The 26,587-nt window shown below is 41.4% G+C and overlaps 1 protein-coding gene across 1 annotated transcript in view; it reads right to left on the bottom strand.

Moving 5' to 3' along the window:
* Positions 1-314: 314 nt before the first annotated feature.
* The window catches only part of LOC133363666 (transcription factor 15-like), a 166,755-nt gene continuing 140,482 nt past the window's right edge, over positions 315-26,587 (bottom strand). The window contains exon 2 of the mRNA XM_061582940.1: positions 315-540. Within this exon, the coding sequence (XP_061438924.1) occupies positions 315-540 (226 nt within the window). The remainder of the gene's footprint in view (positions 541-26,587) is intronic.

The raw sequence follows: 26,587 nt of genomic DNA, 5'->3' as shown, positions 1-26,587 counted from the left end.
AATTAAGGTGACACACTAGGAGTATTGCCAGAGCCATATTTCCAAGATTTGGCAATCTCCTGTGGGCTCCACCCAGTTTGGTAGTAATCATTGTCGCTAAGCCCCCTTTGGGGCAGCCACCTGTGGCGCTTGGAACTGCCGTGAGCTGGTGTGCCACAAAACCGCCGAGTGCCAATTGCCCAGTAAACCAAGTTTCTTGAAGCAATATGATGTCCTGCATTTCAACATAATCCAGGAAAAGCAGGTCTGAGCATTTGTTTGTCCATCCGGCTATGTTCGATGAAAGCATCATCGGGGGGGTGATATAGTGAGGGTCAATTGGTCATAAGAAGCTGTTCCCGATCCACTGCCTTATTACAGGGACTTAATGCCTCCCAAGCCAATAAACATTTCTCTTGATGAAGGGCATTTACTTTTCCAATTGCACCAAGACTGGGTTCTTTACCACAGTCGGTCTTGGTGGAAATGTCCCCTTTTCTCTCCCGCACTGTTGCCCACTCCTCCAGAGGCTCAATTGTGTCTAGGTAGGGGTTCTGGAAGCTAACATTGGAAGACACTTGGGGGAAAATAGCCACTGAACTTGTCGTTAGCGATGGTCTCACATCTATACCCTAAACACCTCCTCAAAAAATTAACCAATTGGCTGGAGGAGGAGAACATACTAGCGAATGAGCAAGCTGGGTTCAGGACAGGGAGATCGACCATTGATCATTGCCTTGTCCTTCAGCATCTGGCGGAAAAATATGGTGCTACGCCAAATGGGAAATTATATGTCGCTTTTATTGATTTAAAAGCTGCCTTTGATTCTATCTCTAGGGATAGACTCTGGGCTAAATTGGGAAGCACCAACATAGATAGAAGACTATTACATCTAATTCGAAGTCTTTATGAGAATACCAACCTTAGAGTCAGAACCGATAGGGTGGGACATGAGTCAGCACTTGTCCACACTTATAATGGAGTGAAACAGGGTTGCATCCTTGCCCCTACCCTTTTCAATTTATATATTAATCTGATTGTTCGCCATTTAGCAGCAATAAATTTGCATCCCCCCCAAATTGGCCAATACACCCATGTCTATACTACTGTACGGAGATGATGCGGCCTTACTGTCCCAAACCAGTATTGGTCTGTGTAGGCTTCTGAGGGCCTTTACATCTTTTTGCACTGAGAAAAGATTGGAAGTAAATCATGATAAATCTAAAGTGGTGATATTCACCAAGCAAAAGATCAGACACTGATGGTGAACAAACGATCGCCCAATCCAACAGGTTCCATTTTACAGATACCTGGGAATAGTCTTCCACGCCTCCGGCTCCTGGAAGCCCCAATGTATAAATGTTTCTGCGAATGCACAGAGGAGTGCAAAGGCCCTGCTCTCTTTTTACTATAGCAAAGAGGGACAATATATCCCTGCGGCGCTACAAGTGTTCTGCACCAAGATAATAGCACAACTGCTATATGGGGCACAGTTTTGCACTTACAGTGACTTCGGGCGTCTGGAAGCCATTCAATCTAAATTTCTTAGAGCAATCCTAGGGCTCTCCTAATGTGGCCACCCATTTAGAGGTTGGACTTCCATTGATAGAGTCCCGGGTTTGGACCCTCAGGATCAATTACTGGCTTAAGCTGATCTTTGCCCCCGGGGGGTTGGCCCCCCTCACACTAGAAGATCCTTACCAGTCACAGTGGAAGCGGTTGATTTATGAGAAAATACATGCCTTAGGTTTTTTGCCAGAGATCCTCATTGATCTCGGGCTGCCTAAGGCCAAAATGGTCATTTCCCAACGTACAAAGGATATTGAATTCCAAAACAACCAGAGCCTGGTGGCGGCATATACAAATCCAGGTCTGACCCAAAGGTTGTCTTTCCTGGCAAATTATCTTGCAAATCTAACCATTGCGAAATATAAACAAGCATTTACCCTAGCAAGGGATAATGTTCTGCCCTCTGCTCTGTTGAAGCGAAGATATAACAGAGTCCCCTACGCAGACCGAGTTTGCCCATGTGATAACAAAGAGGTGGAGTCAATTGGACACGTTCTTCTATATTGCTCCTTCTACCGGGACATCCGCCATGTTTTTATTACCCCCATTTTACAAGCATTCCCTGCGAAATCAGAATTCGACTACCCCTCTTTTATGCTAGCAGACACCATTCCTTGGGTCACTAGTAAAGTAGCAAAATTTTGTCCTGCTGCCATTAAGTATAGAAAAATGTTATTAAATTCTGATTAAAATTTTTATTCCAGGTTACACTGTTTTTTATATTTTAATGTTAAATTTAGACTATTTTTAGAAAATTTATTTACATTCTATGGTCTTGCGTGTGATGCAATTTTTGATAATGAAACTGTGATATTATGGCTGGTCTGGGACCGAAATAAAAATTTCATTTCATTTCATCATAAAAACAGACATTAAAATACATTAAAACAAAACAACTGTAAAAACATTTTTTAAAAGCTTTGAAGACATGTTTTTAAAGAAAAGGTTAAAAACAATTGTTTTTTAAAAAAGGTTTAAAAGCATATTAAAAAGCAATTCCAACACAGAAGCAGACTAGGATAAGTATGAAGAAATGTTTGTATAAGCATGACTGTCAAAAATGTTTATTATTTACACAGCAATCCTATGCATGTTTAGTCAGAAGCAAGTCCCAATGTATTCAGTGGGGCTTACTCAAACAGGAAAGCATGCACAGAACTGCAACTCATGTGATAAAGAACTTCACTTGCCCAACCCAAAATTCAGAATCATGCCACTTTAAGCTGTTTTGCAACTGTTTTATACTTGTTTTATGGTTTTTTATTTTAAATGGATTTATTTTTTGTTGTGAGCTGCCTTGGTTTTCAGCTGGCAACCCTACCTCACAGGGTTGTTGGAAAGACTCCATATGTACACACTAGTGATGTAAAAAATACATGCACCCCATATAATAGTTTATTGTTCATACCAGTTGGTCATTGAGAATATCTTTTTTAAAAATAAAATAAAATCAGTATTAGTTTCCTACATAATAAAAACAGTGATACCTAAGGAAGCCACACCTAATTGCTTTAAAAATAGGATTGGAGGGGGAGAGAAAGATTTACAACACAAACACAATCCTTTGCTATGTTCACTCAAAAGTCCCATTGATTTACAGAACAATTCTAACCATGTCTACTCATAAGTAAGTCCTATTGAAGTCAATGGGGTTTGCTGTGAGTATGTGGGATTAGCATTGCAAGTTTACTCCCAGAAAAATGAGTATAGGATTAAAGCTTCATTTTGGTAAGGTTTTCAAAACAGGCTATGAATTAGACAAATAAACTGCCCTCTTCAATATCCCAGGAAAATTTAGAATAATTTGACTCCTCATAATTAGAAAAGTATAACATATTGTAAATATAAGTTGCATATACACTTTTACATTTCTGTTCAAAAGCTATTTGAAAGATAAAATGTATAATATATATTTTGCAAGTAATTTAAACAATCCTACATATACACTTCTAATATAATTACAACTGAAATTGTTTACAGTAAACAATTGCCTACCAAAATCCTGCTGTGATTTTTTTGTTCTATATTTCGTGCACACACAGAGAAAGGGATTTTTGCTACTGCTGAAAGCTATATACTTACTCAATTTATGAGATTTTCAGATAAGCAAAAAAAAATTTTTTTTGAACTTACAATGAGTTGTAGCTATTGCCTGGAGGTCAACAAAACCCTTGTCAATCACACCCCTGAGTTCACTTATTGGCTACAAGCCTGAAAAGGTGGGGTTAGAGCAGCTATAAGCTGATTTAACAGAAGTTGGGGAGGCTGACGTTTTGGTGTATATCTCTTGAATCAGACCACCTGGAAACTTTTTTTAATGAAAGCTGAGAGCCCAGAGAGTGGGGTGACTCACCTGAAGACCCAGATATGAGCTCAACCATCTGCAGTCCCCTGGCAAAAACCGGAGACCTGGCAACCCTAATCCTTTATTTGGCTTGCATGCACAGAAGAAGGCCTATATAGGTTGCTTTTCTGAGGTGGCATGGGGTGGCTACCAGTCAGATGGCTGTTGTGGTATATGCTCTTTGGAAAAGCTTGCTGAAAATAAAAGATACCCATGTTGGCCCATAAAGATAAATCCAAAGTCCATAGTAGGGTGACACCTGTGGGAAGCCTGCAGTGTCACAAAATACTGACCAGTCTTTTGAATTCTCCAGAGCTCTTCAACAAACCAGATGTTAAGTAGGGTTAGAGGAAGAAGCTTTTAAAAATGGATTTACCTTATACGCAGAATTTGGTGGTTCCACATCGGACAAAGCACTGAGCACCTGCTAATGGCCAAGCCTCTCCTGCATTGTTGGCTGTTTCTTTTTAAACCCAACTAATTATGCCCCCAAAATATATACAAACGAAAGTATATTATACATATAATGCAAATGAAAGAATGACATCCCATGCTGTAGAATTTTTCTGCAGCATAATTTTATGTATTAATACATATGAATTAGTTATATCTATTGTTGTATCTGTTTATGTGATGATTACTTTAGAAAACCTGAAGGGAATATGCATATAATATGCACACAATATTATATGTATACTGATGCATATAATAACAGTGTAGTGAAATGGTTAGAGTGTTGGACTATGACCTAGGAGACCAGGGTTGAAATCCACACTTGCTCATGAAGCTCACTGGGTAACTTTGGGCCAGTCACTGCCTCTTAGCCTAACCTACTGCACAGGGTTGTTGTGAAGATAAAATAGAGAGGGGGAGAAACATGTATGCTACCTTGAGCTCCTTGGAGGAAAGGTGGGATATAAATGCAATAATAAACACATAAATGAATTCAATATATAATAATGAATATAATAAGTGAGAATAGTTCATATTTGTAGTATACCTCATCTCACTGAGATCTAGGAACAGAAATTACGAAAATCTGTGTGGATAAGCTCATCTCTAATATAAAGCAAAGTGATGGTGGTGGTGAGAAATCTGGCTTGGTATTAAAGCCACAAAAGTCCCATAACACAGCCTTTCCCAACCGGTGTGCCTCCAGATGTTGTTGGACCACAAGTCACATCAGCCTCAGCCATTGGCAATGCTGGCTGAGGCTGATGGGACTTGTGGTCCAACAACATCTGGAGGCACACTGGTTGGGAAAGGCTGCCATAACACTATACCTTTAAAACAGTATCATACCACTTTAAATCACTCATGGCTTCCCCCAAAGAATCCTGGGAACTGTAGTTTGCTAAGGGTGCTGGGAGTTGTTAGGAGACCCCTACTCCTGTCAGAGAGCTACAGGTTCCATGGTTCCCTGAGAAGAGGAATTGATTGTAAACTATTCTGGAAATTGTAACTCTTTGAAGAGAGTGAGGGTCTCCTAACAACTATTAACACCCTTAACAAACTATGGTTTCCAGGATTCTGTTTAAAGTGGGATAATACTGCTTTGAATGCATAGTACATATGGGGTCAAAACTTGCATTGAACTTAGTCTTACGGTGGAGTGTTGGAAGAAGCTTCTCTTGCTGCTATACAGATTTCAATCTACACGTAAAAGGCTCAGCTGACAACCTCTCTAAAAAGTGATCAAGAAGACAGTCCTTTTAAATATGGCTTTTATCATCTAAGCACTTTAATGGCGCCAACTGTTTTTATGGTTCATGCTGTTGTTTCATTTTATTTGTCCTTGTTTTATTATTCAAATATGTATAATTCTATTTTTGTGTAAGCCACTTCAGGGGTCCCTTTATAGTTGGGATGTAAGTAATGATTAATAAAATACAAGACGAGGGTGTATTTCAGAAAAAGTCCTTGGTGTCCATGGTGGTAGAATGTGAACATGTCCCCGAATCCTCCAGTACTATGCAAGATAATGCAAGATGAACTATAATGGAGAGCCTCTCACTAAATATCAATTTTGGGCACTTACTGGGTGGTAATGACCTGGGTTTACTGAAGGGGATGGCCCTTACTGTTCAGGCATGTAAAGACATGCACGTTATAAGGCAGCGTTGGCCTTCAGTTTGTCTGCTTTGGTCAGACATACTTCCACATAGAGAGTGGCGGGGTGTTTGGGAACCCAGGAGAAAAGACTGGGCATGAAAGAGGGTCAACCGACAAATTCGGTTGGCTCTCCTTGGGGATGGTGGGTTGCCTATTCCCCATCCGTTCATACAGCATTCTAGGGTTGAACTCTATAGGGCCGATGGTGTTCACCTGTCGGACACAGGGAACAACATATTTTTGCAAGACCTGCAGGAGTCTGCTGGAAGTTCTTCGCAGTGGGGGAAAAGGGGACTAAATAGAGATTTGTCCCCTTTCTGTGGCGGTAAACTGCAGGAGGGGAAATAGGTAACGACAGCTAGGTGGCCCCCTTAGGCACCTTTGGAGGTGATGGGTGGTTCCGGAGGCCTGTCTCTCAGGGTTTTACAGCCCGAGGGCAGGATATGGGCTGCTTTTGGGGCCAACTTACCTCATCCATCTGAGGGTTCTACGGCCCCGGGGGGTTGGTGATGTGGGAAGGCCTCCCTACTCACCTACAAGGTGTGGCTGGGGCAGGGGGTAAGCAAAAGGGGCTTGCCCTTTGCCCCAGTAGGGGCTGGTCGCCCAAGAACTGTAGGGCAAGCTGCTTGCCTATAGTTAGTTCCCGCACTTAGGTTTCACCTCTGCAGGTCACTTTAAAAGTTTTTTGGTTGTAATTTAATAAAGTGGCCCTTTATTCAACCATAGCTGCTGTTGTCGGCGTATTATTTCGCCTATTGACCACAATGTGAACATGTCCCCGAATCCTCCAGTACTATGCAAGATAATGCAAGATGTACTATACCCATACAAGACGGAGGCACTGTGAGTTGGTGGTTCCCGAGTTCGGATAATTGGTCAGTTGTCTGCTTTGGATGGCGTCGTACTGTCTCTGAAAGAGCAGGTTTGTAGTCTGGGGGTGCTCCTAGATCCATCTTTGTCACTAGAGCCCAGGTGACCTCCGTGGCTAGGAGTGCCTTTTAGCAGCTTCGGCTGATAGGACAGCTGCAGCCGTTTCTGGACCGGGATAGCCTGACCACAGTTGTCCATGCACTGGTAAGCTCCAGGCTGGATTACTGTAATGGACTCTATGTGGGGCTACCCTTGAGGTTGGTCTGGAAGCTGCAACTGTTGCAAAATGCGGCGGCGAGACTGCTCACTGGGGCAGGGTATCGCCAACATGTCACCCTGCTGCTGAAAGAATTGCACCGGCTGCCCATTTGCTACAAGGCCAAATTCAAGGTTCTAGTTTTGGTGTACAAAGCCCTATACAGCTTGGGACCAGGATACCTGAAAGACCATATTATCCCTTATATACCCAGTCAATCACTGCGCTCTGCAGGTGAGGGCCTCTTGCAGATACCATCTTATCAGGAGGTTCGTTCTGCACAATATAGGAAACGAACCTTTAGTGTGGCAACACCTACCTTGCGGAATTCCCTCCCCTTAAATATTAGGCAGGCACCATTTCTGTTATCTTTTTGGTACCTTTTAAAGACTTTCCTCTTTCAACAAGCCTTTTAAGTTGAGACCTATCCCAGTTTGTGTCTGTGTTGGAATTGCTTTTTAATATGTGTTTTTTTTAAAAAAACATACATACATACATACAGATGATTTGTGTGGTTGCCTCCTCTTTTGAAGGGGAAATATCCCTTTTAAAGTTAGGGAAGTTTCATTATTATGTAATGTTAAATATTTGCAGTTCATACTGAATATGTGCACATGACCTTTGTGATTTCGCCTACCACTTAATGCCTTCTACTTGATGTAAGTTGATGTTGTAAACTGCCCAGAGAGCTTCGGCTATGGGGCGGTATTCAAATGTAATAAAATAATAATAATAATAATAATAATAATAATAATAATAATAATAATAATAATAATAATAATAATAATAATAATAATAATAATAGACCTAAGATTGAAGTAGTGTAAATGAATGGGAATGTTCATTCCTGGTTAAACAGCTTACAGGTATATGAATGAGTAAACTAGTCATTCTGTTTTCAGCAGAAGCAAGAAAAGCATGTATTGTTTCTGATGGCCTTCTGTAGACATTGGTAAGCACCATGGGGGAAAAGCCCAAGAAACAGAAAACATAGAGGCTGCTTTCTACCAAGTGGCCTACCTCTCCTAGTACTGTTTTCTTTGTCTAGCCAATGAGTTTAATATCTATTGAAAGGATGTCAATATATACTTACTAAACACACAGAAACACAAGGCTTTAAAAGGAAGACAAGGCTTCAAATAGAGAAAATGGAAGGATGAGACAGTAGGGTTGGCTATGCAAGTGGAATCATAGCCTGCAAGAAGTTTTATGTCCAAAAAAGGAAAAATAAACAAACACATGTCCCAAGACATCTGATGTATTACACTTCCATTACTAGGGATGCAGAGAGAGCAAATAATAACCCAGACGGTCCAAGCTGGTAATTGTAGAAAAAGATGCCATAGTCAAATCTGTTTCAGGAAGAAATGATCCATTTTAAATAGTCATTTTGTCATCATTTAGAGAAGCCCAGGAGGCAAACTGTAATTTATTGTGAGCCAGATCAACATCTTGCAACTTTTCAAGTCTGTCATTTCAAGAGAACAGGTTGGTACGATGTTTAACCTTGAGCACTAGTAAACCATTGTACTGTTAACAGCTTCACCATCCCTCCCACACAAAACGACAACTGAACACAGTGAAGACCCAGTAGGTATAGGGATACCACATTAAATTAGCAGCCAATATGTTGTCTGCATCAATTTGGTCTACTAAAAACCTAACAAACAGCACAGCCTCCTGCAATTCATTTTTGCCATACATGCTCATTTCGCCAGGCAGAACTGGAACCTGCTTTTAGTCACAGGTTTATTTATTTATTTAAAATATTTATATCCCACCCTTCTACCCTATAATAGGGCACACAGGGTGGCTGACAAAAAAATAAAATCCAACTCGTACATAATAAAATTGTAAGATTGTAAACAGTAAAATCACAAAAACATTAAAATAAATTAAAATACATTTATTTTAGGTTAGCCTTGTGATGTACACTGATGATAAAAGAGAACATCAAATAACTCATATGAGCCATTAGAAATTAATCTGTTCCTATTAGTACATCAACAGGTAATGAGATTAGTGATATGGCTGTAAAGCAGAAGTCATGTCATATCCACACAGGATTTTGAAAGAAGACAGATGCATGATGGATATACAGATACACTTCTAATCTCCACGATGCTTGCAATTAAGAGGTATACATAGACTGCAATCCTTACCATTTCTATGGTGAAGTAAATCCAACTGAATTCAGTGAGGATTACTTTCAGGTAAGTGTGATTAGGATTGCAGCCTTAGGTATCTTGGCAGGACAAAGTGTTCTTTCTAACCCATGCTCTTTGAAAAAGTGATTTTCCTAATATAAGAGCAGAAGAGAGACCTTTATTTACCATATTTATATGGCACCTACTTGAAGAAGAAAAAAAAGAGGTGCCGGTACTCTGTACTGGTGAGTCTCACACACACCAAGTGCTGGTTGGAGCTCTATGTATCTAAACCCTTGGTCAGGAAATGCTCCTTGAAACATTTGCTCTGAATCCTGAGAATACTCTTCTAGAATAAAATAGGCAATTCTGCAAGAGTGTGTGTTTGTGGGGGGAATAATATCATTTTGAGAAGAAACTCCCCCAGCAATCATATTGACCAGGGAGGAATTTAATGTCAACAGCTGTGCAAACTGGAATAGCCAAATGAGTATATTTTCTGCAGCTGTGGATTAACTGTTGCATGCAGGATCTGAAAAACAAACAGGCACATTAGCAGCACATTTGGAATTAAGGCATTCCACCAGCTTCTACATAATAATAACATTTGTCCTTTTTTATTTAAGAAACAACTCTGTTCATTCTTAATATGACAAACGTTTTGTGAATTTTTTCTGATTGTGAAGTGAGGACAAGAGGGAGACGCCTCAAAACACATTTCAGTGCCTCTCTCTGTCCATGGAGATAGAGCTACTAGTATCTGACTTGCAAAAACAATTCCTTGGGTACTCTTAACACAAAATATTTATGCTTTTTTCATACTGGTATAGCACAGTGGGGAGGAGAGCCTGGCTGGGAGTCCAGAGTCTGTGAGTTCAAATCCCCGCTTGTGTCTCCTGGGTGTAAAGGGCCAGCTAAAAATCACCCCCACAGTGAGTGGCTCAGGGGTTACGTGCCCTGCCACCTGTGCAGCTGTGGGCAAGCTGCATAGTCCCAAGGAGCCCAGTTGACCCCCAGCTGGCAGTTGCAGACAAGGAAGGGGCTGGCTTGTGCAGCTGTGGCAAGCTGAGCAGGCCCTAGCCAGCTGGGGAGGACTAGCCTCAGAGGGAGGCAATGGGAAACCCCTTCTGAATATTGCTTACCATGAAAACCCTATTCATAGGGTAGCCATAAGTCGGGATCGACTTGAAGGCAGTCCATTTCCATTTTGTAAGGGCTTCATTTTAACAAATGCTTAATTGGCAAGAAAATGATACTGATTCATGCTGTATTTAGGCATATGAATTGGGGTTGGGTGGGAGGCCGTCACATTTTTATACAAGAAATGAATAGACATTTCCTATTTCTTGTAAGTCTTGAATTCATAACTCTTAAGCCAATGCAATGGGGACAGACTGGAACTGGTAATGTAAATATTTCTTTAATTTTTCTCATTTTGAACTTTCCTGTTTATTAGAAATGCTAAGTCCTGCAGAATAGGGCTATTATATGGGTTTTTTAAACATACGATAATTCATATCTACTCTGCCTTCTCTTCTCTATTGAAATGTAACAATTTTCTTTCTTTGTGTTGTTGCTTAGTTCTGACTAGCCCAGAAAATGATTGGTAACACCACCAGTTTTTGCACTGAATCAAAGTCATGTGCTATGAAACTAAAAACCAAGAAAAGTGGCTTGTAAATAGCATGAAAAATAAAGGCATGATTTTTCCCCATTTTATTTATTTATTTATTTATTTATTAGATTTATATCCCGCCATTCGTCCCAGTGGGAGCCCAGGACAGCAAACTAAAAACACTCTAAAACATCATAAGATCAGTCTATAAAATATATTACAACAAAACATCCTTAAAAACATATTAAAACAAAACATCTTTTAAAAAAATATACTTTTTAAAAAACGTTTAAAACATCTTTTTTAAAAAAGCTTTAAAAACATATTAAAAAACAATTCCAACATCAGCATTGCATGACAGAGAAGGCCAGCATAGGGTTCAGTTACTCTCCTTGTCTCTGTTCCTTCCCTTTCACCTTGCATGCATTGCAGCACAAAACTCATTCATTTTAATGACTCAGACCTTCATCAATTTCTGGGCTGGTGCTATGGGGGGGATACTAGGGGTGTGAATTACCTCTATGAGGGGGACCAATAATGAGGTAAGTTGGGATGATTGGGGGTCACCCTCCCAAGTCAAATTGTGATGTCAGTAATCAAGGCCCTCTTCAAGTCTCATATATTGTTGCTCGGAGAATGGCAACAAAGGAGAGGGCCTTCTCAGTGGTGGCCCCCAAATTATGGAATGATCATTTTGATGAGGTGTGCCTGGCGCCAACACTGTTATCTTTTCAGCATCAAGTCAAGACTTTCCTCTTCTCCCAGGCATTTTAGCATGTGTTTTATATTGTTTTAAATGTTTGAAATGTTTAAATTGTGTTTTAAATTGTTTTTTAAAAGATGTATCTTAAATTGTATTTGTTTTTAGTTACTGTAAACCGCCCAGAGAGCTTCGGCTATGGGGCGGTATACAAGTATAATAAATAAATAAATAAATCATTCTGTCACTGTGTCTCAATTCAGTTCCCATCTAAAATTGATTTTATTAAATTTGCACATTCTGAAACCATATGAGAAGAAAAGCATAGCCATTCTCTGAATGTTGCAGTTATCTGAATTTTGTGCTACAGTTCTCCAACTAAACAACACTTAACAAAAATGTATATATTAAGGGATAGTGTCAGGGACAGTCCCAAAGGGCAGCTCTATAGGGTGGGGGAGGAGTAGCACTACCTTTCTGTGATCTGCGGCAGAATAGCTGCCATGGATCGCAGGGAGAGAGCTTCTTCCACCCGCCCATTTGCTGGCTCCATCAACCTGTCTCTCCTAACTTTTGTGGCTGTGTGTGCAGGACTGCTATTAACCAAGATGGTGGATGAGGTTTCCCTAAGGGGCTGAAACCTCCGCCATCATCTTGGTTGATGGCAATGATGTGCACGCATAGCAGCCTGCGCAGCCGCAAATGACAGAAGAGCAGACGCCAGTGAATGGGCAGAACGGGCAACCTACCTTGTGGAATTCCCTCCCCTTAAATATTAGGCAGGCACCATCTCTGCTATCTTTTCAACACCTTTTGCAGACTTTCCTCTTTCAAAAAGCCTTTTAAGTTGAGACCTATCCTAGTCTGCGTCTGTGTTAGAATGACTAGTTAATATCTGTTTTTTTAATAATGTTTTTATCCCTTTTTTAAAGATGTTTTTAAAGCTTTTTAAAAAATTGTTTTTAACATTGTTTTGTTTTAATGTATTTTAAGGTCTGTTTTTATGATGTTTCATAGTGTTTTTAGCATTTCTGTTTGCTGCCCTGGGCTCCTACTGGGAGGAAGAGCGGGATATAAATCAAATAATTAAAAATAAATAAGAAGTTCCTTCCCTGCAAGCAAGAAAAAGGGAGAAGCATGCATGCACATTGTGGCCCAGGGCAAGCTGGTGACCAAGGGCCCCGGCATGTCTGGTGCCGGGCCTTGATAGTGTGTGTAAAAATGAATATTATACAGCCACGAGAGTGGGTGAACTCTATAGCCAGCATGGATTTTTAGCATTCTGCAATGTTAGATTGAAAATACCTGTCATGACATTCTGATGCTTCGCATAAGCTCATTTCAAAACAAAACCTTACAAAACATATAGTCCTGAACTCACATACCCTTACTTAACAACCCTCTACATTTTCATGACGTTACAGAAAACAGTCAGAGAGAATCAACAATTCAAACTGTAAAAAGAGAGGAAAAGACCAGACCCCTGTTGGACTGGTTTCTGTCAGTGTTCTGATAATTCACTGAAATTAATTAAAAATCAGCCATGTCCACAGAGTACCTGTAATTCCTTGCAGTTTAAAAAGTTAAAAAAATGCCTAGCTGATTTTTAATCAGTTTAAGAAATTTAACATTAAAGTGAATGATAAGCCCAGGCATGCTCAGTAAGAACTACAGCCTGATGTAAAATCAGACTGATTATAACATGTTGCTACTTAAGCAATGAATCTAGCTGTTTGAAAAAATAAACTTGGCCTGCCCAAGATGCATGTTTTCAGCCTGCTACGCTTAAATCACTCCACTTAAGGAAAGATGGGAATGGTGAATTAAAAACACAGAGCACACCTAGAAGTTTGCTAGAATATATTTTACCTCCCACTGTTTTATCTTGTGCAAACTGAGACACTCCTCATGTCCATTGGAAACTATTCTGCAGAATAGTCAGTGCCATTATTCCACAATTGTTTTTGGAGATTTTTTAGTGTTGCAAAGTGTTGCTGTACTTCACATATTCACAGAAACAGAAGCATAGGAAACTACACTAAAATTGCAAAGTAAATCAAATATTTAAAGTGATTAACTGAACTATATCAATGTCTTAAATATTATTGCTTCCTCCCTGCTAAAACAAGATCAGCATTGCATATGTCTTGTTTCTGTTATTTGGGCTGATTGCAGGTGTTGCCACCACTCACCATATGCTCAGAATCACGTTACCAAATTCTTCCAAGCTACACAGGAAGTGGATTGGACTATTGAAAATCAACCCAAATGGTGTTTGCATTTTGACAAATTTGTAGGGCAATCCAATATCTCAGAGAGGAGGTCAGGTCTCCTGCTCCCCTGGTGCATTCACTATAGCTGCCCAATTTCTCTGCTTTTTAAAGTTTGATAGAAATATCTCTTCGCTATAGGTATGTTCTTAAATCGCAAGGTGTTTTGCCTATTGGTGAATATTAGTGAAAATAATATACAAGATTGCATTGTATTAGGAGAAAATGTTTGTTATGTACATTACTCAAAACAGCATAAAATGTTTATTAAATGTTTTATTAGGTTAAATTCCTATTAAAATGCTGAAGATTTTCATGACGCTTTTAAAATAAATTGCAAATTCCTGCAGAAATGTGAAGAACTGAATTTAAGACTGGAAAAAGAGAAACAAAGAGAACCTAAATGAACAGATCCTTCCATCCCTCATCTTGTATTTTTTCTGTATTTTATATTTCTATAGCTCCAATTTTTCCTCTCTCTCTCTTTTTCTCTAAGTTCATGGGCTTTGTAAGAAGTGATGCTGTTCAAAATGTTGCTTGTGGAGCACTGAAATGGTCAGGAGTAGGGTTGCCAGGTGTCTGGTTTTGTCCTGGAGACTCTGGTTTTTGGTGGTCCTCTCCAGGTCTCTGGGTGAGTCTCCTTAACCTATGGACCCTTAGCTTTCTTTAAAAAAACAAAAAAAAAATAGTTTTGGTTTCTAGGTGGTCCAGTTCAAAAGATATTAGCCAAAATGTCAGCCCCCCCCCACCATGTTAGTACCGGCTGCTCTAATCCCTGCCTTCTCAGGTTTTTAGCCTATAAGTGAAGTCAGGGCAATATTTAAACCCCATTTCAAGTTCTGAGAACAGGATCCTTTTCCTGCTTGTCTCACATCAGGAATTCAGTAAATGTATAGCTTTCAGCAGCATAAAGATTACTTTCTCTGTAGAGGATGGGGTCTTGTTTCTGAGTAAACATGCATAGGATTGTACTACAACAGAAGATCACATCAGGATCTTGGTGGGAATACACAGTAAACAATTTTAGTTATAATTACAATAAAAGTGTGCATGCAGGTTTTTTTAATTACTTGGCATATTATACATTTTATCTTTCAAATAATTTTTGAACAGAAGTTTTAAAAAGTGTACATGCTACAGTGTTATGCTTTTCTAATTAAGGAGTCAAATCAGTTTAAATTTTACTGGACTGTTGAAGAGGGCAGCTTATTTGTCTTATTCATGACCTGTTTTGAAAACCTTCCCAATATGAAGCTTTTCTGGGAGTAAAGCTGCAATGCTAATTCCACATACCTGGGAGTTCACCCCATTGAATTCAGTAGGGCATACTTTTGAGTAGACATGGTTAGGATTGTGCTGAAAATCAATGGGACTTTTGAGTGAACATAGAAAAGGATTGTGTTGTAAATATTTCTCTTCTCCTGTGATCATTTTTTTTTTAAAAAAAGCAGTTAGGCAGGGGTGTCACTGCTTTTATTTGGCATGAAACATACTTTAAAAAATGTTCTGCAATAGCCAACTGGTTTTGACAATAAACTATTATATCGGGTGTATGTATTGTTACATCTCCTGTGTGTGTATATGGAATATTTCCAACAACCCTGTGAGGTATGGTTGGAAACAAAGGCAGCTCAGAAAAAGAAATAAAGCCATTTAAAATTCAATAATTGTAAAACAAGAATAAAACAGTTGCAAACAGCTTAAATTGGCATGATTATGAATTTTTGATTGGGTGAGTGAAGTTCCTTATCACTGAATTGCAGTCCTGTGCATGCTTTCCTGTCTGAGTAAGCCCCATTAAATACATTGGAACTTGCATCTGAGTAAACATGCATGGGATTGCACTATAAATATCTTTACAGGTTGTGTAAATAATTAACATATTTAACATTCATGCTTATATAAATCTTTCTTCATATTATGTCTTGATATATATATGATTTCACACCATGGTTGTAAATTATTATTTACAAATTATTATTCCCTCTACATTTTAAGCGTGCCCTTCTTCCTTGGGGTGGTCACGGTCCCCCTCTGTTGTTGTCACCCTGAGAGGCAGATTAGGCTTAGAGATAGTATGTAGCCCATGGTCACCCAGTAAACTATGGAGCTTATTTCCATTTTAAAATTTAATTAATATGCTTTAAATGCAGGCAAAGTTTATGAAGTAATGAAGATCCACATAGTACATTTAAAGAACATCCAACTCACATTTAAAGTGCATGACTTCCCCTAAAGAATCATGGGAAGTGTATTTCCCCCCTCACAGTTATCATTCCCACCACCCTTAACAAACTACAGTTCCCATGATTCTGTGATGAGGCTCATGTGCTTCAAATATATGTTGAATGTGCTTTAAATGCATGGTGTGGATCTGCCCTAGCATGCTGTGCATTCATTAGTGAACTGAGAAGAACAATTTTGAAAGATACCCTTTTAAACAGGGCTGTAGCTCAGTGGTAGGGCACAAAGCTCCAAAATTCAATCTCTGGAAGAGACTACTGCCTAGAATCCTGGAGACCCAATTCTAGTTCATGCCATCAGTACAGCTAGGTGGTATCAAATGGCCTGACTCGGTATTACACAGCCACGAGAGTGGCTGTATAATATGAATGAATGAATAATTTATTTCAGTCAGTCGACCACAATACAATATAAAATATTAACATGAGACTACTTGGTGACAGAGCTATGGCAGTCATCAAAACAATATGATAAAATTAATTGCAATAAACCTTGAAGGAATAGTAGACACTGCCCCTGTGATAACACCGAAGTGGAGTCTGTTTTACATGTTTTGTTTAATTGTAGGTATTATGAAGGGGCCAGAAAAGATCTCTTATACCCCATTATGCAGTCTCTTCCAGGCCGCCCCCTTGAGTCTCTTCTGCCTGTTTTACTAGAGGGCTCTGACAAGGCAATTACTGTTCAAGTTGCCAGATTTTTGAACTTGGCCATTGTGACCAGACCCTATAAGATTGCATAATACGACAGTAGCTGTATACTATAGCCAGTGTGGATTTTTCACATTCCGCAATGTTAAATTGAAAATACCCCCATGCAGTTCTGATGCTTCCCATAAGCTCAATTCAAAACGAAACCTTAGAAAACTTATAGTCCTGAACTCAGAAACAATTGCTTAATAAACCTATCAATTTTCATGGCGATAAACAAAACTGTCAGAAAGAACCGAGAGTTCAAAGTCTAAAGAGAGAGAGAGAGAGACTTTTTGGACTTTTTTCTGTCAGAGTTCTCATAATCTGTTGAAATTCATTAAAAATCAGCCATGTTCACAGAGGACCTTTAGTCCTGTTACTGACCTTGCCCCATACTCTGACCTTCATCTTCTGCAGTTTAAAAGTTAAAAAAATGCCTGACTGATTTTTAATTAATTTAAGAAAGTTTGCATTGAACTGAATGATATGTCTGGCATGCTCAGTAAGAACCAACTGTCAGAGTTCTAAAAGCCAGACTCCCAGCTGCTGGGCTTGGATAATCAGGAGGCCACACCCACACCAGACTTTGATTTTACATGAGGCAGTCATGGCTTCCCTCAGAGAATCCTTGGAAGTGTAGTTTGTGAAGGGTGCTGAGAGGAGACTGCTATTCTCCTGACAGAGGTCCAGTGGCCAGAGTGGTTTAACAGCCACTCTGATTGAAGCCCTGTGAGGGGAACAGGGCCTCTCCTAATAACTCTCGGGACCTTTCACTAACTGCAGTTCCCAGGATTCTTTGAGAGAAGCCATCTGGTGTGGATGTGGCCAGGGGCAGCTTTGGTTTAAATTTGGGTGGGAGGCTACATGTGCCTGCTGTATAATAAAAAGGTGGGGGAAACCGTGAAAAGCAATGATGCTGTTCACAATGTTTTCCTTTTGGAAAGGAAAGGGGCTTCCCCTTTGCCCAGTGCCCACCCACCCAATCTCCTACCCTCCCTGCCCCTCCCCTAGGTCAGTGTTGGACTACGACCTGGTAGACCAGGGTTCAAATCTCCACTCAGCCATGAAGCTCACTGCGTGACCTTGGGCCAGTCACTGCCTCTCAGCCTCAGAGGAAGGCAATGGTAAAACAACCACTGAATACAGTTTAACATGAAAACCCTCTTCACAGGGTCGCCATAAGTCAGGATCAACTTGAAGGCAGTCCATTTCCATTTTCAAACATGATTGCACAGAAATAAATCCCATTGAACTCAAAAAGTATGCAACTGATCAAACCCACCCTCCCTTCTCCTCCCTCCTATCCCCTCCCTCTTGCCCCTTCCCTCCCCTTCCAATCCCATCCTTCCCCCTCCCCTCGCCCTCACCATGGTCAGTTTTACCTATTTTAAGCATGATTGCATTAGAGTAAATACCACTGAACTCAATAACCATGCAAATGATCAAACCTGCCCTCCCCTGCCCCTTCCTTTGCCCCTCCCCATCCAATCCCCTTATTCCCCCTTCCCCTCCTTCCATTCTCCTCTACCCTCCTTTTTTCCTTCCCTCTCCTCTACCCTCCCCCTGCTCCTTCCCCATGGTCAGTTTTACCTAACTTAAGCACAATTACATAGGAGTAAATTCCATTGAAATCAATAAGTATGCAAATGATCAGACCTGGCTTTTCCCTCCTTTCGCTCTCCTCTCCCTTCCTCCTCCCCTCCCATCTTCCTTCTTCCTCCTTCCCTGCCCACTCCATCCCTCCCTCCCTCCCTCCCCCCCTGGACAGTTTTACCTATCCTAAGCATGATTGCATGGGAGTAAATCCCACTGAACTAAACAAACATGCAAATGATCAAACCTGTCCTTCTCCTCCCCTCACCCTCCTGCCTGCTCCCCTCTCACTCCTCCCCTCTGCCCTTCCTCCCCCTCCTCCTCCTCCCCTCCCCATCTCCTGTGGTCAGTTTCACCTAGCGTAAACATAATTGCAGGGGAATAAATCCCACTGAACTCAATAAGCATGCAAATGATCAATCCATTCTCGGCAAGCTTGCACAGGATCCAGTGTCTTACCTCCTAGATTAAAAAGCAGAGAAATTCACTAATAGGCGAAAAACCTTGCGGTTTAAGAATGTACCTATAGTCCACAGATATTTCTATCCAACTTTAAAAAGCAGGGAAATTGGGCAGCTATAGTGAATGCACCAGGGGAGCAGGAGACCTACCTCCTCTCTATTGGACTGCCCTACAAATTGGTCAAAATGCAAACACCATTTGGGTTGGTCTTTCACAGTCCAATCCACTTCCTGTGTAGCTTGCAAGAATTTGGTAACATGTGCCTCTGAGCATATGGTGAGTGGTGGCAACACCTGCAATCAGCTCAAATAATAGAAACAAGACGTGCTGTGCTGATCCTGTTTTAACAGGGAGGAAGCAACATTATTAAGACAGTTGACTTAGTACAGATAGTCACTTTAAATATGTCTGAAGCATTTTCTTTTGATTCTCTTTCTGTGAATGTGAAGTACAGCAACATTTTGCAAAATTTACACTAAAAAAACCTCCAAATATAATTGTGGAATAATGGCACTGACTATTCTGCAGAATAGTCTCCAGTGGACATCAGGAGTGTCTCAGTTTGCACAAGATAAAACAGTGCGAGGTGAAATATATTCTAGCAAAATTCTAGGTGTGCTCTATGTTTTTAATTCACCGTGCCCACCTTGCCTTAAATGAAGTGGTTTAAACATAGCAGGCTGAACACATGCATCCTCTTTTTTCCAACAGCTCAGATTTATTGCTGAAGTAGCAACATATTGTAATCAGTCTGATTTTACATCAAACTGCAGTTTCAAATTCAACTGTTAATGCACCCAAAATAGAAATAGAACATAACCTCCAATTTGAAACACAAAAGGCTGTCTTCACCATCATATGTCACTGACCAATAAAAATGCTATGAAATTAATACAAATAAATTTGACACAGGTTTCTAGGATGAATAATGAGAGAAATAAAATTTTCTAGATTACATTATCTGTAGAAACAATAGTAACACAGGAATGAAGCAAACTAAGAAGAACGTCAACAAACATACAAAAATGTAATTCTCCCTCTTTGGAGATGGCAGGTATTGCCACCACTCACCATATGCTCAGAGGCGCGTTAATTTATGTTTTTTATTTACAACAGTTATATACCACTTTAGGGTAAGAAAACCTCAACGCAGTTTATAGACGGAATTAAAATACCTCTGCTATTAAACACAGTATGCTAATCACAAAATGGAACTTCTTGGGAAATCACTGTACATTGCCAGTCAGGGCAACTTTCTTTTTCTATCAGTGATTTTCTTTCAACAAAAGCTATAGTACTGAAAAAGCGTTGACCTCCCAACTTTTTATTATTATTATTATTATACATTTGGTCCGCCCCAGACGCCTGATGGATCCGGATGGATTCCTGACTGCGCTTGGGGAATTGGAACCTGCTGAAGGTCGCCCGGTCGAAACCCTGGTGAAGGAGTGGAACGTGGGGATCACCAGGGCATTAGACCGGGTGGCGCCGAAACGTCCTCTCCCCCTGAATAGAACTCAGCTAGCACCATGGTATACACCGCGGTCGCGTAGTCTGAGACAGGAGGTGAGACGACTAGAGCGCCGGTGGCGGAAATCCCGCTCCGAAGATATCCGGACACAGGTTAGAGCAGCAGTAGCTGCCTACCAAGTGACAATAAAGGTAGGAAAGAAGGCTCTCTTTGCTGCCTCTATTGCGTCTGCAGAGTGCTGTCCCAGGAGGCTGTTCCAGGTGGTCCGAAGCCTGGTCGGTCCAGTTGCCCAGGAACCCTTGGAACAGTCAAAGGCCTCCTGTGACTTATTAGCAAAACACTTCGCCGATAAAATCGAACACTTACAGAGCTCGATCCCGTGCGCCATGGAAACAGTGGATGAACCAGAGTTGGCCAGTTGCATGCCGGTAAATTGGGATCAGTTTCGGCTTCTCCCTTCTGAGGAAGTGGACGAGGTGCTTTCATCTGTGAAGCCAACCACTTGTCTTACTGATCCTTGCCCTTCGTGGCTCCTTGTGAGCTGCAGAGAGAAATTGGGCGAGGGGATCAAAGCGGTGGTAAACACATCCTTGAAAGAGGGTGTGATGCCATCAGCCTTCAAGGAGGCAATTGTAAAGCCCATCTTAAAGAAGCCCTCCTTGGATCCCCAAGTATTCGATAACTTCCGCCCAATTTCGAATTTACCATTTCTGGGCAAGGTCATTGAGCGAGTGGTGGCCAACCAGTTGTCAACACACTTGGATGAAACGGATTATTTGGATCCATACCAATCGGGTTTCAGGACTGGTCACGGAACTGAAACAGCCTTGGTCGCTCTGGTAGATGATTTGAGGAGGGCATTAGATAGGGGAGAATCCACCTTTCTTGTCCTCCTCGATCTCTCAGCGGCTTTTGATACTGTCGACCACAGTATCCTTTTGCTTCGCCTGGAGGGATTGGGAATTGGAGGCACTGTATTACAGTGGTTCCATTCCTTTCTCTCCGACAGGTACCAACAGGTAGCGTTGGGGGAGGAGGTATCAGACCCTTGGCCTCTCAATTGTGGTGTGCCACAGGGCTCTATCCTCTCTCCCATGCTATTTAACATCTATATGAAGCCGCTGGGGGCAATCATCAGGAGATTTGGGCTGCAGTGTCATCAATATGCGGATGACACTCAGCTCTATCTCTCGTTTAAATCTTCACCAGAGTTGGCTGTGGGGACCTTGTCCAAGTGCCTGGAATCCGTGAGTGGATGGATGGGAAGGAACAAGCTGAAGTTGAACCCTGATAAGACCGAGGTACTACTTGTGGGGGACAAGAGAAGGTTGGGCAACATTGACCTGAAGTTCAACGGGGTGAGTCTACCCCTAAAGGACCAGGTCTGCAGCCTTGGGATTGTGCTTGATTCCAGGCTGTCCATGGAGGCTCAGATTTCAGCAGTGAGCCGGGCAGCCTGGTACCAACTACACCTCATACGAAGGCTGCAACCCTACCTTCCTGTTCACCAGCTCCCACTAGTGGTACACGCCCTGGTCACCTCTCGTTTGGACTACTGTAATGCGCTCTACGTGGGGTTACCCTTGAAAACGGTCCGGAAATTACAACTGATACAAAATGCGGCGGCTCGACTACTTACGAATAGTCGCCGCCGAGATCACATCACACCAGTGTTGTTCGACCTACACTGGCTACCAGTTGTTTTCCGAGCCCAATTCAAGGTGTTGGTATTGACCTTTAAATCCCTACACGGTTTCAGCCCAGTTTATCTCACGGAGCGCCTTCAACGCCACCAATTATGCCGCCCGACAAGATCGGCCACACAGGGCCTTCTCTCAATCCCGCCAACAAAAACAGCCAGATTGGCGGGTACTAGAGAGAGGGCATTCTCAGTGGCGGCCCCCACTCTTTGGAACTCCCTCCCACAAGATCTCTGGCACGCCTCTTCCCTAAATGTGTTTCGGAAAGCCTTAAAGACCTGGCTCTTTCAGCAGGCCTTCGGGATATCCGGGGAGGGTTAATTGTTATAACTGTAATGCCTCCTGCCCAGTTTTAATATTGTTGCTGCAGATGTATTGTTTTTATATTGTATTATTATATTTTATCAATTGTATTCTAACAAATGTGTAAGTCGCCTAGAGTGGCCATCGGCCAGATAGGCGACGAAGAAATTAAATTTATTATTATTATTATTATTATTATTATTATTATTATTATTATAACGCCCCATAGCCGAAGCTCTCTGGGTGGTATACAACAATTAAAAAGATTAAAAACAAATATACAAATTTAAAAACACATTTTTAAAAACAATTTAAAAACACATGCTAAAATGCCTGGTAGAAGAGGGAAGTGTTGACCTGGCGCCAAGAAGATAACAGTGTTGGTGCCAGGCGCACCTCATCAGGCAGATCATACCATAATTTGGGGCCACCACTGAAAAGGCACTGTCCCTTGTTTCCATCCTCTGAGCTTCCCTCAGAGTAGGCACCCGGAGGAGGTCTTTTCTGTTGAGCGTAGTCTATAGGTGGGTTCATGTCGGGAGAGGTGTTCCATTAGGTATTGTGGTCCCAAGGCATGTAAGGCTTTATAGGTTAAAACCAGCACTTTGAATTGAGCTCGGAAACATACAGGCAGACAATTACTGATTACACATTTAGCCCGCTCCACTTACCTGCACGAAGCCTGGGGAGCAGAGCGTAGTTGCAGTTAAGGGGGTGAAGCCGCAGAAGCCATTGGAAGTAAGGGCAGTGTCGTACGTCGCACAGAGATGACACTCACGACGTACTGCACAGAGGGGGCAGAGCGCTAAAGGCTTATTTAAGCCAGCGCCGCCCCCTCTTCCTTCCTCTTGGCTCACGACACCCGTCCCGCCTGCCCTCTTTTTATGGTGTGACCAGGGTCGCTTCGGGGCTGAGTAGGAATTTTTATCCTGCCCACCCTCGTTGGCGGGCAGGTTTTTTGCCTACTCCACACTCTTTGAGAAGGAGGAAATTGGTTAGGGGGTGTTGCGATTATTAGGTTGTTTTGGCTAATTCAGCTATTCTGGCTTTAAAATTGATGCCCTACTGTTGGGCAAGTTTGGGGACATGGATATGGTAAGGTGCAGGAAGGGAAGTAGGTAACAACAGCTAGGTGGCCCCCCTTAGGCACCTTTGGAGATGATTGGTGGTTCCGGAGGCCTGTCTCTCAGGGTTTTACAGCCTGAGGGCAGGATATGGGCTGCTTTTGGGGCCAATTTACCTCATCCACCCGAGGGTTCTATGGCCCTGGGGTGGTGGTGATGTGGGAAGGCCTCCCTACTCACCTACAAGGTGTGGCTGGGGCAAAGGGTAAGCAAAAGGGGACGCTTCCCTTTGCCCCAGCAGGGGCTGGTTGCCCGAGAGCTGTAGAGCAAGCTGCTTTCCTATAGTTAGTTCCCGGGCTTAGGTTTCCCCTCTGCAGGTCACTTTAAGGTTTTGTTATAATTTCATAAAGTGGCCCTTTGTTCAACCATAGCTGCTGTTGTCTGCGTATTATTTCGCCCATCGACAGCAAATATATAAACAATATAAATTGTATTTCTGATTATTGCCAAATATTATTTAAAATAGCTGGTCTACACACTTGACCCTAGGCTTATGGTGGGGGAAAGACAAATAAATAATGCCAGAGTTTAAAATGTATTTGTTCTTCATCAACTTTGCCTTTTCTCTTTAAACAAGAGTTATAAGGCACATACCCAAGGAAGTTATAATGGGCAACATGGTTGATGGAATAATTAAGTGTTCTCAGTGTTTGATAATGGAAAGTGTAAATTATTCAAATTGCCATCATTTCAAAATTAATTACTAGTGTTCATTTTACTAGTGTTCATTCATATTACATAAAGAACACAAACGGCATTTGAAACATTTGTCATATTTCCAAATGTATCACTCTACTAATAAAGTTGGACCTTCTAAATACAAAAGAAAATAGATCTGTGCTTGTAGTCACCAATTCATCCTGAGAAATGGTATTCACTTAACCTCAATGTCATGAATAATTTCCCAGTGGGATCACTCTGTCCTACCCACCGCAAAACCCCAGTACACAACAGTTGCAATTAGACGGATTTTTCATTACTTCACATCCGAAATTGCTGTGAGAAAGTGTAAAGTGCAGCATTCAACTGAATGAACTTGTTCAATATAAATGGAAGATGATTGTTAGGAATTCATCCAACAGAGGAACCTGCGTTGATATATATTATACACTTACTGCTCCAGGAATGTGTAGAACCCTACAATTAACGAGAGTTTCTGTCTTTAATTGGATTGTCAGTCATGGATTAGGAGTCCTGTTCTGTAGTGACATCCAGCTATCTGGCTTCTCACATCCACAGGGAATTTATATTTGGAGAGGGGTTGCTAGATTCTGCTATGCATTGATCTGTGGGAAGCTGGTATTTAGCCTCCGCCCCAAACTTTTTATTTTTATTTATTTATAATATTTATGTATTTATATTTATTTATATCCTGTCTCTATGCCAGACAACAGGCATCCAATAAGTGCAAACTGATACATAATAACACAATAAGATTATTTCAAAAGGCAGCAGTGGTTTATGAAGAATCGGGGGGGGGATGATGATGGCAAATATCCTTTTCCTGGGCCCTAGATGTTGTTGCTCCTGCAGTTCCAACTGCTGCTCTTTGAAGGTTCTATTGAGATCATATGGGAGAATAGCCTGCCCCAGTGTATGCCACCTAGCAACCTAAACTCTGGTAGTAGGAATGTCTTGGTCTCTTCTCCAAGAGACCAAGACACTTCTGCTACCTGGGCTTAGAGTACCCCCTGTTCCAAAGATACTTTAGAATACAACAGGCCAATGGATGCAATGTTGATGATGATGACGATGACAAATCTCATAATCCCCAAGCAAATCTCACTACCCAGAAGAATTGAATGACTCATGACTGTGTACAGTCTTACAGTTATGGGTCTGCTGACGTCACAAGAATAATTTCCAACCTTTTAATCTGGAAAGCTAAATTCAAACTTGATAGGCTCTCAGAACTGTATATTTGAATAGTTTTAGGCACTACAAAGGTAGTGCAAGTGAAATATTGTCACCCTTCTGGCAGTGTAAGGAGTTGCGCAAGGGCAAGAACTTGATACAAAGGGGTGGCTAGCTCTTTTCACATATGTTCTGAACTCTTTGTAATATCCCTTCTAGTTGTACTTGGTTTTATCTGCAAGCTATTGAATAATATATATAAGATATAACTGAGTTCTGAGTGTTGTTGTAACCCTGGAGATCAGTAAGCAGCAAACAAAAACATTTCATTTTATACTATTAGTAAATGGAGTCTAGTGACAAGGTGTAATGCAGCTGTTTTGACACCTAAAGACCCCTGTTGTATTTTGTCAGAACACTAAACAGACTCTCCTTAAGGTATGAATGAAACTATATAGTTGAAAAAAGTACCTGCGTATTAGACTGAAACACAGACTGAGCTCCTAAGCTATTTAATGCTATCAACAGTGATGTTTCTTCTTTCAATTGGCAAATTATAGTACATATTTATGTTATTTGAAGCTGGAACTAGAAGGGAAAAGTAAAGTAGAATGCCAGTATCTTTACATGACCTTTTTAGTGTGGTTCACAGGATCTTGGTGGTTGTGAACAGTCAGGAGAGTAGTCATCCAGAGTCATCAGGAGTTGTAGACATGTTACATTTTTTGGGAGCAGGGTCCCAGCCATGTCCCTATGTATAAGCCAATCAGCATGAAAAGAGAGTGTGCTAGCCCTGAGAAAATTCATTGTTCTTTCGTGCTTATTGGAGTCAATCAGAATGAAAGGAAGTGAGTCAGTAGATTGCAGTGCATAGCCAGGAAATGAAGAGGCAAGACAAGATGAAGTGTGGGTAAATCAAGGGCCACATTTATTTAAATAAAGCCAGTTAAATGCTTGATTGCATAATAAATGATCTGCAGACACAAGTGCGGGACCTAACTCTTGGGCAAGGGCACCCTGCCATGGGAAAGGGGGTGGTCCAAGCCCAATCCCCTCTTCCAGACCCCATCCCTGCAGGGTGTTTAGGGAGGCCTTCCTGCTCCACCCCCCTCAGGGCCACACAACCTCTGAGTGAGTGTTACAGGTTAGCCCCAAAGGTGAGCCTTATCCTGCCAACTGGCAGCACAACCTGGAAGTCAGGCCTCAGAACCCACCAATCATCTTAAAGGGTGCCTAAGGGTGGTCACCAAACCCTACTTTGTGAAATTCCACACATATCTGC

This window comes from Rhineura floridana, chromosome 9, assembly GCF_030035675.1.
Source record: "Rhineura floridana isolate rRhiFlo1 chromosome 9, rRhiFlo1.hap2, whole genome shotgun sequence".
NCBI lineage: Eukaryota > Metazoa > Chordata > Lepidosauria > Squamata > Rhineuridae > Rhineura > Rhineura floridana.
Note: the sequence above shows the minus strand (reverse complement) of the source record. Positions and strands in the feature narration are given on the sequence as shown.